The 13,024-nt window shown below is 34.9% G+C and overlaps 1 protein-coding gene and 1 pseudogene across 20 annotated transcripts in view; one reads left to right on the top strand and one right to left on the bottom strand.

Annotated features, from left to right (window-relative positions):
* PTPN13 (protein tyrosine phosphatase non-receptor type 13) overlaps window positions 1–13,024 on the bottom strand; it is a 192,272-nt gene that overhangs the window by 95,685 nt on the left and 83,563 nt on the right. For all 20 annotated transcript variants that reach the window (XM_026509786.4, XM_026509790.4, XM_048211896.2 and 17 more), the window contains one exon: window positions 7,925–8,012. In XM_026509786.4, coding sequence (XP_026365571.2) covers window positions 7,925–8,012 — 88 coding nt within the window. The remainder of the gene's footprint in view (window positions 1–7,924; window positions 8,013–13,024) is intronic.
* Window positions 8,691–13,021, top strand: LOC123001617 (40S ribosomal protein S24-like; annotated as a pseudogene).

The raw sequence follows: 13,024 nt of genomic DNA, 5'->3' as shown, positions 1-13,024 counted from the left end.
CTAATGGCATCCATATTGCTAAATCCAAAAGACATTCTGCATCCCTATCTTACTTACCTCTCAGCAACAACTGATGGTGATGACAGTTACTTAATGAAGCACTTTCCTCTTTTACAATACTGGTTTTCTCCTACTTCTTAGACTGCTCATTCTTAGTCTTTGCTTTTTCCTCCTCTACTGGATATCCAAATGTCAGATTTCCTCAGGTTTCAGTTTTAGAATCCTATCTCTTCACTCTCTTCTTGTATAATTTCATCTACTAAGAAGGCTTTAAATAATTAACTAACTACATACTGATAACTCCCAAATGTATATTCTTGGCACCAATGTCTTCTGGGAGCTCCAATCTTATATATTTGAAACTTTTATTAGTATATCTTAGAAGCACCTCAAACTGAACGTGCTTAATACTATTTTTATTTGTTTCCCACATCCAGAGATGTCCATTCGACCCCATTTTTTTCCAATTTCAATAAGTGGCATCACTATCCAACTGACGGCTCAAAACAGAAATCTGGGCACTATCCTGAAATCCTTCATCGTCCTTATTGCCTGCATCATATCCATCAGAAGTGCTGGCCATTTAACTTCTCAAAGACATCTTTCTCCATGTGATTATTTCCATTTTCACTGGCATCACCCTATTCCCAGTTAACACTATCAGTTGACTAAAAAACTACAATGACTTCTGGACAGGTCTCCCTTCTTTCTTCACCCAACTATCACTTTACTCAGCAGCCAGCGTTATCTTCTCAAAATATAAATTCAATGATGCCACCACCCTTTGTAATAAGTCTCAAAGGCATACAATCACACTCAAAATAAAATCAAGACTCCTTACAGATCTGCCATTTGAATCTTTTTAGTCTCATTGCCACTTCTTTTATTTCATCCAGGCCACAGGTTTTCCTGTTAAGCTCTTTTATATATTAGGACCTTTATATATACTGTTTTCTATGCCCTGAATGGTCCAGACCTTTCTCATGGTTAGTTGTTTCATATTCTATACTTTTATTTTACATATGACTTCTTCAGTGAGGCCTACCATAATCACTATTGAAATAATCACTTTCCAAGTGTATCATGAGTCTATCCCATTTCTAACTGGTAGATTTAGCATTCTCTTATAGGTCATTAGTATTTACTAACAATATATTAATGGGCCATGGTATCCTAAAAGAGCCATATCTTCTCACCAGCCATATGAGACTTAAAACTAATTGCTAATAAGGTGGCTCTTGGATAATTACTGCTCTATAAATGCTATGTGTTTGCTTTATGCAAATAAGTAGATATAAAAATATTTCAATTCCTATTTATTAAAAGTCCAGAAAGTTAAAAAAAAAAAGTTCAGAATGTTACCATTTTTAAATTCTGCAAGGTAGTACAAAATTATAATGAAAATTCGTTTAAAAGTTTGCACTACCTTCCTACTCTGCTTCTACAAAATATGCTAAATTTAACTATTTCTCAATTTGCTCTACATGGCTGAAAATCCCATTATGATAGCCAACTTACAGTCTCGTGACCATTATTTATAAAAGATGATTTTTTAAACCATAATAAGGTCTCTTCTGGTAGCCCATAAAACAAACAAAGGAATGGGTAAATAGGAAGAGGAGTGAGAAAGAAAGAAGGGGTGGGGAGGGAATGATACTCCTGAGGAAAATGGGCAAAATATCGTGGATGTGTGAAACAAAGTTCAGGGTGATATGTACATACTTGTTAGACATGGCCTAAGGTAAAACTGTTAAGAGCTATGAGCCATAAAGGCATTAAAGGGAGAAACTGAGTGTGGATCACCTTTTGAAGGAAGAAAAAGGAAGTGGCAGGAAAGAGATGTTTGGGCCCCACAGGCCTGCGCCTGCCTGAGGTTCAGGGAAGCCAGTCGTACCTGATGGTGGGAGGTAGTAACTCAGGCTTCTTTTCCGTGGGTGGGAGAGTTAGATAGCCTCTCAAAGAAAACACCATGAAAGATAACTGATATCAAGAGACTACTGTATACCCATCTTTTATGCTTATTTTCAATTATCCTAAGCATCTTCAGTCCATCATTCTTCTTGGAGAACTTCTCAATATTGGAAACAACTTGACATGGTCGTGTATCTGTTTTATTTTTGAAACTGCCATCAATCTAGTATTATATTTAGTAGTGAAACCAAATGCATCCTCTAAAAGAAGTTCATTATCATACAAGGTAACCAGGTTTTTGAAATGCTGTAACTAATTTCTTACGTCATGTTTCTTCTTTCAGTAATTTTTGTTCTATATGCAGTACCACTCATAGAGTTGGTGTTAGAAACATTTTTATTTGCAGTTATTTGGTCTACTTTTACTACTGTACCTTGTTTATGTTTGTTAGAACCAACAAAGCATGGCTAAGAGTTTTCAGTAGAAATGGAGTCACATCCATTTGGAAAAACAGTCGTCAGATCACTACAATTTCTAGCTTTATAGGAACATGGCTTGGAGCCTTTGCTATTCCACTCGATTGGGAAAGACCGTGGCAGGTATGGCCCATCTCCTGTATGCCTGGAGTGACCTTTGGCTACATGGCTGGCCTTGTGATTTCACCACTCTGGATATACTGGAATAGAAAGCAACTTACATACAAGAACAATTAATTGGAGCAAAGGGAGAAGATATTTCCTTGTGCAGATTCCATGAAGACTGTGCAGAAATGTATATGGTTTAAGCCAGGCAGTTCCATTTACAGCATTGTTCTTTATGTAGTTACAACATGATGTGACTGTAGCTTTTTTTTTTTTTTAAAGATTTTATTTATTTATTCGACAGAGAGAGAGACAGCCAGCGAGAGAAGAAACACAAGCAGGGGGAGTGGGAGAGGAAGAAGCAGGCTCATAGCAGAGGAGCCTGATGTGGGGCTCGATCTCAGAACGGCAGGATCACGCCCTGAGCCGAAGGCAGACACTTAACCGCTGTGCCACCCAGGCGCCCCATGTGACTGTAGCTTTTTAAACTAGGAAACCCCTGAGATATTGTACCTTCTAGCTGAAACAAAGTATTTATAATAGGAAAAAAAAAAAAAAAAAAGGAAAAAGATGTTTGGAGCTAGGTGGTTTCTCCAGTGGGTCTAATAGCTTAGAACTGCTTTTGTTTGCTTTTTTGGATGAAAAAGGAGACAGACATACCTTTATCTAGGTAACAGAGAGGGGGATTTTGGCTGGTACAAACACACCCTTTTAAAATCACATATTCCTAACTGGCTCTCAATGCATTTTGTCATATCAGTGATACTCAGTATCTTCAGCTATACAACTGGATATGGAATTGCATGATTAACACTTCACAAGTGAATAAAATATATATAGCATCACATATCATATCATGGCTGCCTTATATTGCTAAAGCACTATTGGAAAAATTTCACTAGTCTGGGAACTAAAAATGGGAGTTCAAATATAGAATCTGGCCCTTTAAATGAGGAGAAACAGGAATTCTAGGCTCATTTATTAGGTGCATAAGCTTCTAGACCAGTGAAAACCATGTACTGTTGTTAATACCAGAGCTACTTACTTACTAACTTTATTCAAGGCTAGATAAAACACAATTTCTTCAACTGATGTCCAAATCTTTCTAAACATGTGCGGCTATTATAATTATTTTATTTAACAGGCAATAAACAGCCCTGAAATCATTAAGTACATCTAATAGCTGTGCTCACTATCATAGCAAGTTTGATCATAGGAAGTTAATGTTATTTTTGAAGGCAATGCCATTGGAGCTACTCTTAAAAGATTTCAGGTAGATACTTCTTTAATATTTCCACATCCTGGGAGAGTTACTAGCTCCTTCCACTATACTCGCAGAGTATGTTGGCCCTCTCTTAGGATATATCTTTCACTGTATTAAAATTGTCTATTATATTAGGTATCTGTCACCACTCCCACTCATTTCCTCACTCCACCCCCAACTAGAACAGTTAACATAAGAAACCATGTCTTACCTGTTTTTGTATTTCTAGTTCTTGATTAAAGGCATTCCAAAACAATGCTTATAGAATGGGTTGATTACATAACTTTCTGAAACCTTTTTAAAGCCAATTTAGGTAGCATAATCTACTAGAAAGATTACTGTCAAAACACCTGGGTTTTAATTCTAGCTTTACCAAATTCAATCCTGAGCTTGGGCAAGCCACTTGATTTCCATTTTTCCCACTTCCTTCATTTACAAAGCTGTGGACATTACTTATTACACCTTCTTAAAGATGACAGGATAAATGAACAAACACTTAATGAACTATCATGAGCTCTCCTGAACAAGGGCAACATAGAATTCTAAATTCCGCCTCCCTTTTGTTTCTGCTTTATTTTCCTCAGCATATCATTATCTACCCAGGGGGAATTTAAAAGTTCTTTTGAGAGGAAATCATGAAATCAGAAATCAAAAGATCTATAAAAGTTTTAGATTCTATAATTTAAAAAACCAATTTATTCAAAACAGGATAAATGGTGATTATACATGGATTTTCCATCTCTTGGAAAGGCTCTGAGTTCAAAGAGAGTTTACAAACAACATTAGATTACATACAGTTGTAAGTATCCAGATAGAAAATGAAACCATAAACATTCTCCTTTTGGAGAATACACAGCTTGCTAAAAACTAACTGGGGGAAAAATAAATAAAAACAAAAGATTTTAAGAACATAAAAAATCTTCATAATAGAACATATTCCATTTATTTTAGTCCAACTGAAAAAAATCTCCCTTGTAAAGTACATTGTGTTTTAACTATATTTGTTATGTAACATCATCCTTAATTGGATATCATCATTCACCTTTCCCCCTCACACAAGATTCAAAACACTTAAGCATCTCTTGGAAGCTAACTTCAAAATGACATTTCAGTATTGAAAGAGGTTCCACGATTCCCCATCTGTCCTCACAAGTGGGAGGTACACAAGAAAAGAAACATGATATTGTTAATGCACCCAAGTTCTGAAGTACTATCATGCTGATCTGATCATGGTGTAGGTTTCCGCCTCAAGCTTGGCAGGAAATGTTTGATTTCTTTTTGCTGAGTGAAGCCATTTTATTAGCATTGGCAGTATAAAATAACAAAATAGGGGGCAGACAGCCCACTAGTTTAGGCCTTAGCTTCTGTAACAGATCTGAGAAGTAAGATATAAGGAGAGACCTTTTAAGGTCATTGACTCATAGCTAAAAATGTTATTGTTAAGTTTCAGTTGAGCAATCAAATCACTTAGACACAAGGCATTATCCCTAAAATTGCTTACTTTTTTAAACCTAATTCTGTATCTTACTGCCCATTCTGACAACTTCTTTATCGAAAACTACAGCCAGGAGCCTAATAAACCAACGTTATCAGTACATAAAGGTTTCTGGCTGGTTCGCACCAAAGAGAATGCTTTCGTACCCATGTCATGTAACAAGGTCGTGTGTAGTGCACATGACGACCGACAGTGAACTGCACTGCCCAAAAGCACTGGGGTCCTGGGAAATAGTTCTTCTTCACAAGGTCATTTTTTACTCTTAAAGGTTTTATATTATGTTAGTATATGACACTGATTATTAGCTGCTAATTGCTTGTGTGGTAATGAGTATAATTAGCACATTATGTTGATTCTGTCTTTGAGATGTGGTTTTATACATTTATTGAAGGTAAATTAGAACCACCCTTGAGCAGTACTACTGTGGAAAGCAATGGCTAAGAAGACCTGAAGAATTCTCTTCTATTACACTCAATCTCAAAACGGCTGTTGTTTCTTTCCCTGGAAGGACCTCTAATTCTACCCAAAGTGTAAACATAAACAAAATCTGGTTTACCTTGAGTGACAAATTGTAATTCCTTACAGATTCTCTTGAGTTTAGATATAGGGGAGATTTAATTCTCCAACAAAGGGAAAGGACTATTAGAAAATAAAATCAATGGACAGTCCGTTTAAAGATTTCTCTGTTAAATTTTTAGTTACTACAGTCAGCCCTAGATTATCTGCATTTGGACAGTCTATTAGTCAAAAGAATTCTCAAAAGCTATTAAACAATGATACTAAATATTTCTTAATATTATAAAAACAAAATCACAAATAAAAGGCACTAATAATTTGGTTTAAAACTTCTATTTGTTGTTACAGTAAGAAAATAGTCTAATAATATGAGGCAAGATGGTTAACTACAGGTTTTCTTTTTACTCTGCATACAAGTTAATGTCTAAAATAGGTTACCAAAAAAATAAATTATAGAGGCTATATATTTCTTTACAGACATAATGTAATTATAATTACATTATAATTGTATTACAAAAGTATTATTATATCTAATATTTTATAAAACTTTTTCTCATAACCATTCAATGGACAAATTCATTTATCATCTTTAAAAACTAATGTGCTTAATATAGGTTTTCCCTCTCCCTAGCATCTATGTCCAGAAAGCTTGACTTTGTATATTTATTTAAAAAATATGCGTACATGTAAATGACAAGAAAATAGCCTGCTATATAAAGTATGTTATAAGCTACATATAAATAGATTCAGTTCAATCTCTAATTGCTACCACTGAAATAGTATGTAATAATTAATATCTGTAATAAGACTCTGAATGATTGAAAGCAATATAATCCAAACTCTGCTAACACTTGAGTCTTTAAAATTTGATAAACTAAATATGGCAAAGTAACCTTTTTTCTTTTCTATAGAATTTATGTTGGCTAGGGATAAAATGGGGGACTCATATATATAGGAACATTTATTATTTTTAGAAAAACCAAACTATTTAAAAATTAATAATCAATAACATAACGTTATAGTTACTAACTCAACAAATAACAAACAAGCAAACCAACTTCAATTCCATAACATGGCCATTTAATGATAGTGGGAGATGACAAAAGGGAATTACATAAAGAAAGTAAAGAACAGGAAGAGAAATAAGGAAGGAAGGGAGAGAGGAATAAAGCCGAGAGAAAGCGAGGGAGGGAGAGGGATTGGTGGAAAGGAGGAAGAAATTAGAAAGATGATAAGAGAAACAGAAATCATTTAAATCTAACATTCACTTATTAAAGTGCTCATAATGTCTCCTTGAAAAAGACTCTTTCTGCTTGCTATTGACATTTAACTATAATTTTCTATTACTCAGTTCTAAAACAGGAGTCTGACTGAAAAATCTGATGGATTAATGAAGTGCTTCTCTCCTTGGCACCAAGGTTCACACTAGATCATATCTCAAATCTTAGAATAGTTCTAAAATAAAGGGAAAGGGAGGGTATGTGTTGTGATGAGCACGGGGGTTCTATGCAACTGATGAATCGTTGAACACTACATCAAAAACTAATGATGTACTACATGCTGGCTAATTGAACATAATGATAAAAAAAAATAAAGGGAAAGATTTTTACCTACAAGAATAAGGTGTGTATGTGTGTGTGATATATATATATATAATATATATTTCCTTGCTATATTTATGCCTCTCTCTATATATACATTTATAGAGAGAGAGTCCTAAAATCAACTTACGGGGTTGTGATTCCCATGGAAAAAAAAAAAAAGAGCTAGAATAGAAAATAGAGTGCAGCAAAAATAATGTTGCTTTCTGAAACTTTGTTTCAGTAGTGTTTATGTTCATAAATGTTCTTTCACCTTGCTTTAAAATATATTTTTATTATAAAATTTCATGATAAAGAAAATAAATATTATTGCTACAATAACAATACTGGAAAAGAAATGATTTACTGTGGGAGTTCTTAGTAATGTTTTTTGCATATTTTAATGGATTTATATATTAACACAATTAGTGTTCCTGTTTCCTGTCTCCACTTTGCATACTTATATTCTAATTATGGACACAATTATCAGATTTCCAAGCTAAGTTAGTATGATTTCATTAAAAGAAACAATGAAATAAGGTTAAAACTTAAAAATTTCCTATTAATATACTCTTACCTGTTGGTAATCCTTTTCCTCTCAATCGGTCTCGAATAGCTTGGCTTCGATCAGGCTTTTGTTCACTGTTATGGGAAAGTTGATCCGTCTGTACATAGATAATAAAAAATCAAGTTTGACAAAACAATCTCCCTTTCATTTTCATGGTAATTATCTACAGAATGACACTAGTTAGACAATTTTTGTGGAGTATAGCATTAAGTAAAGACATTCCACATTTGCTATTGTTATTTTGTTTTCCTTCGTAGGGTTTATGTAGCTCAGTTCAGGCCAATTCATCTTCGGGAAATGAAAGGCAAGACAGAGTTGTAGAAGAATTATCTGCTAACTAGGGAACAAAGTTAGCAAACTGAAGTAGTAAAATGAGTTCCATCTGAAAACAGTCAACTAGAGGAATTCTTTTTTTCCTAACTGATAACTAAATGTAGTTTAGTTAGTCGAGTTCAATTATGATTTTAAAAACACATTAATTCTGGTATAATAAGGCTTTCTCCTGATTATAACTAAGCACTGAGGGTATTGACTTAAACTATTTTCAAAAATAATTTTCTAGATTTTTTTTCTGCCAGAAATTACATTTGAGAAATGCTTTAAACCAAATGGAAATATTGAGTGATGACGATTAAATTTACATCAATGCTCTTTTGAATCTCCTTTATAACAAAAGGAATAGACTTAAGCTTTACTAACTTTAACCGAGGGTACTCATTTAAAATAAAGCATATCCTTTTTTTCCTCCCTAGCTGCTCAAAACTTGGCTGCCATCATGAACGACACAGTAACTATCCAGACCGGGAAGTTCATGACCAACCGACTACTTCAGCTGAAACAAATGGTCACTGATGCTCTTCATCCTGGAAAGGTAACAGTACCTAAGACAGAGATTTGGGAAAAACCAGCCAAAATGTACAAAACCACACCAGATGTCATCTTTGTGTTTGGACTCAGAGCCCATTTTGGTGGTGGCAAAACAGCTGGCTTTGACATGATTTATGGTTCTGTGGATTATGCAAAGAAAAATGAACACAAACACAGACTGGCAAGACAGACCCATATGAGAAGAAAAAGACCTCAAGAAAACAGCTAAAGGAAAACAAGAACAGAATGAAGAAAGTCAGGGGGACTGCAAAAGCCAATGTTGGCGCTGGCAAAAAGAAAAGGAAGTGTCTAGCAGTGAGCTGGAGATTGGACAACAGAAGGAGTAAGGATTCTGCAGCGACTTTATCTGTGGTAATTATGCAGATTTTTCTTGAGAGGATTAATAAACAAAGAACTTTTAAAAAATTAATAAAGAATATCAGAGGGGAGGTGCATGAGGGGATGGGTGAAATAGGCAAAGGGGATTAAGAGTACACTTATCATGATGGGCGGTTGAGCACTAAGCAATGATGTATAGAATTGTTCAATCACTATACTGTATACCTGAAATTAATCTAACACTGTATGTTAACCATACTGGAATTAAAAATAAAAAAAAGTATTAATGGAAAAAAAGTATATTCCCTTTAAAAAATAAAAGCATATCAAATTTGATCAAATTCCACATTTTAAGGGATGAAAAATTAGAACACTGGGTTTATATAGATGATCGAGTAGAAGCTTCAAGAAATAAATGAAGGAGAGATATTGGTGAAATTACTTAAATCTGGCATCAAGAGCATGCATACATGTTTGTTCACACACACATATATACACAATCATTTGCCTCCATTAGTTGGAGAATGTGAGAAATCAATATTCCTCCATTAGTGAAACTTGTTTGAATATGGATTAAAAATCCACTATGGTAGTAGTTTAAGGTAGTATATTCAAGGTATTATGTTTCCTACTTATAAGAAGACTTAAACGGAAATATTTCTGGAATGATGTCATCCTTTAAATTACATAAATGATACTAGTAGTGAATTGCATGATGTTGTCAGTAACTGAAGAGCTAAGGAACACTCTGCATCTTCGGGAATCCCTGCATTGATGCTACTATTAATAATAGCTGCCATTTATTGAGACATTTCCATAAAGCAGGCACTGCTTTAGGTATTTTACATACTTTATTTAATCCTCAAAACCCCTTATGTGGTAGGGTTATTGTCCTTGTACTACAGACAAAGAGAGAAATAGCAAGAAAACTTCTAAGAACCTTGAATCAGCACTGAAATAATTATCTTCACAACTGTTCAGTAATACAAGTGGATGGTATGTGTTACTATTCCTATTTTACAGATAAGTAAAATCGAGGTCAAAGATGCTGTAGCATTAAATCAGTAGAAGAACAAAGACAAGTAAGCTGGCCTGCCGACTTCACACTCTATGCTAACTTTAAGTAGATAAGAATCATGGTCACTTGAAATGAATTTCACCCTAAGTAAAAGACTAACTCATTCTATCTGCTTCTGGAGGCAACAACAGCTTCAGGGGAGCAAATTGGCTAAGAGCTTGGGCTTTGGGGTCAGAGATCCAGGCTGCAACTGTGTCTGTCATTTACAAAGTGCATGGTCATGCTGCAGATTATTTCATCTCTCTAACCTTTAGTTTCTTTATCTCTAAAACGAGGATAAAAGTATGTCTTGTAACCTGAGATTGTTACGATGAACAAATGTGGGAAAGCACTTAAGCCACTTAGCACAGTGCCTGGCATAAAACAAATATTAAAAAACAAAACAAAACAACGGTAGCTGTTGGAGCTCTGTCTGTTGGGTGATGTCCAGGAGACTAGAAAGAGCAACAGAAAAATGAGGGGAACAATGTTATTTCTTCTTAGTAGAAATTTTCCTCTGGTAAGGCAGGCTATCTGTATATTAATTCCAACTGACCCTTCTATTCTTCTCTCCTACTAAACAATACCACAACACGTCCCATATCAGACTTAATACTGTTCCTCAAACATACCCCGCTCTTTCCTATTCATAGCACACATCCAGACTTCCTTCCCTGTCTAGATTGCTTTCTATCAGACTATTGGAATTAGTTCAAAGTGCTATTTTTCAATGCATTCATAATTTATATCCTTCCCCTCAAAACTTCATAGTTTTTAAAATTCTTCCTTATTGCTTTTCATACCTTCCTCTGAATTCTATAATTGAGCAAATGATTGTAGAACTTTAAATAAGAGCTCTTAGAAGGAAGAGCAAATATTTTATTCAAATTTGTATCTTCTGTAGTATCTAGACAGGTTTCACATGTAGATAAGCAATATACAGTTACTGTAATAAACTGACTTAAATACTAAATGTAAAGAGATAGAGATCTTTTATCTAATAGGGGCAACAATTAGAAGGACAACAGAATTCCATGGAGGAATATTTCTTCATGGAAAGAAGGAAGAAAAAATAACTGCAGCAATTTTACTATAGGGATAAAATCAGCATGACAAAAGTCTTAAGAGGAGATGTGGTAAGATAGAAAGATCCCTGGACTAATAGGAAACATATGTCCGATAAGCTGTGTGAGTCTTAATTTACTTATTTATAAAGTGAAGGAATTAGTACAGATCACTGTTTCTCAAAGGAAGTTTTATAAAACATTAGTATTATGAGAAAATCTGTTAAAAATAAAAGAAGACCCAAATAAGTTTGGGAAATGTTTTACCTACATGCGTTTCTACTCTTGAAGGTGAGTAATATAGTCTAGTGTATTAAAGGCTCTGAGAAGTTCTGCAATGAAAATACATTTTAATTTCTCTTAAACAGGTTTTCCGCAAAATTATTTGATCACAAAGAAATTTTTAAAACAAAACTGTATTTAATAATACGTAGGAAACTTTGGTCTGGATAGAGGGCTTTCATGGATTTTTAGTAGCTTTACCTTTGTTCCAAAAAAAAAATCAGATGCAGGAATATAAACAAATACGTAAATTAAAACTGGAGCAGCTTTAGTTAAGGAGGGGAAATAAGCAGCCAAGAACCCATTCACTCTGCCTCTACTTCCTAGATTCCTTTCACTGCAGAAGTACAAAGGCTGCATGGGGTACAATTTACAAACCATTTGCCTGGAAGAACCTATGAGCCTATTTCTTGTCAACTAGCGAACTGCATGGAATTTGGATATACCCCTGCCAGCTATACAACATCCTGCTTAAGATGGCAAAAATAAACCCCTAGGGAAGAAGTAAGAAGCCATCAAGAACACTGTGACAGTGGCAAATTTGTAGTTCACACAAAGAAGAAGGACCTCAGTCAGGTACCATAACTCAAAAGGGTAAGAGCAGATAAAGTCTGGATCTGTATCAGATATCAAAAACCAAGGAGTGTCCAAGTACTATATATATTCATGTCTTTTTGTCCCACCAGATAAAGTATAACACATGATTTGCAGAGGTGGGACTATAGATACAGGGTTTGTTATTTGTGGATTTGTTCATATCTATGGCAAGAGAGAGTGGGAGAGTCCAGGTCTTGGGGCAATCTAGCAGGGATACAAACATGTGTCACCCCCTACATCCAGGTGACAGTGTCCATAGAAGGTGGGAAGGGTTTTGGGAATACTCAAGGGGTTCAGACAAATAAGTAGCCAAGAAATATGTATAAAGCAACAGAAAGTGCATCATTATTATTATTTTTAAAGATTTTATTTATTTATTTGACAGAGAGAGACAGCCAGCGAGAGAGGGAACACAAGCAGGGGGAGTGGGAGAGGAAGAAGCAGGCTCCCAGCGGAGGAGCCTGATGTGGGGCTCGATCCCGGAACGCTGGGATCACGCCCTGAGCCGAAGGCAGACGCTTAACGACTGCGCCACCCAGGTGCCCCCAGAAAGTGCATTATTAATACTGAAACCCATTTTGTATGTCAATGCATTTTTCACAATAGACAAAACCACTTGCTGGAAGCTCTTTACCATGTAAAAAAAGGAGGCAAGAGCAGACATTTTCAGCTCTAATATGTTCTAAAATAAGAAAAATTCTCATAAAATCTAGGAGACTAAGTTATTGCAACAGGCTTCTAAATTTTAAGTCCTATTTCAAATAAACAACATTAGAACAAGAAATTTAATGTCCTGTTCCTAGACTTCATTGAAAAATACTACCTACAGTATCTTTAAAAAATTTTTTGATATTCTGCTAAATTTTAAAATAGGACTATATGTACCAGCTGGAACTGTAGCTT

The sequence above is a fragment of the Ursus arctos genome, unplaced genomic scaffold (assembly GCF_023065955.2).
Source record: "Ursus arctos isolate Adak ecotype North America unplaced genomic scaffold, UrsArc2.0 scaffold_9, whole genome shotgun sequence".
NCBI classification, from domain to species: domain Eukaryota; kingdom Metazoa; phylum Chordata; class Mammalia; order Carnivora; family Ursidae; genus Ursus; species Ursus arctos.
This window is presented reverse-complemented; position numbering and strand designations above follow the sequence as displayed.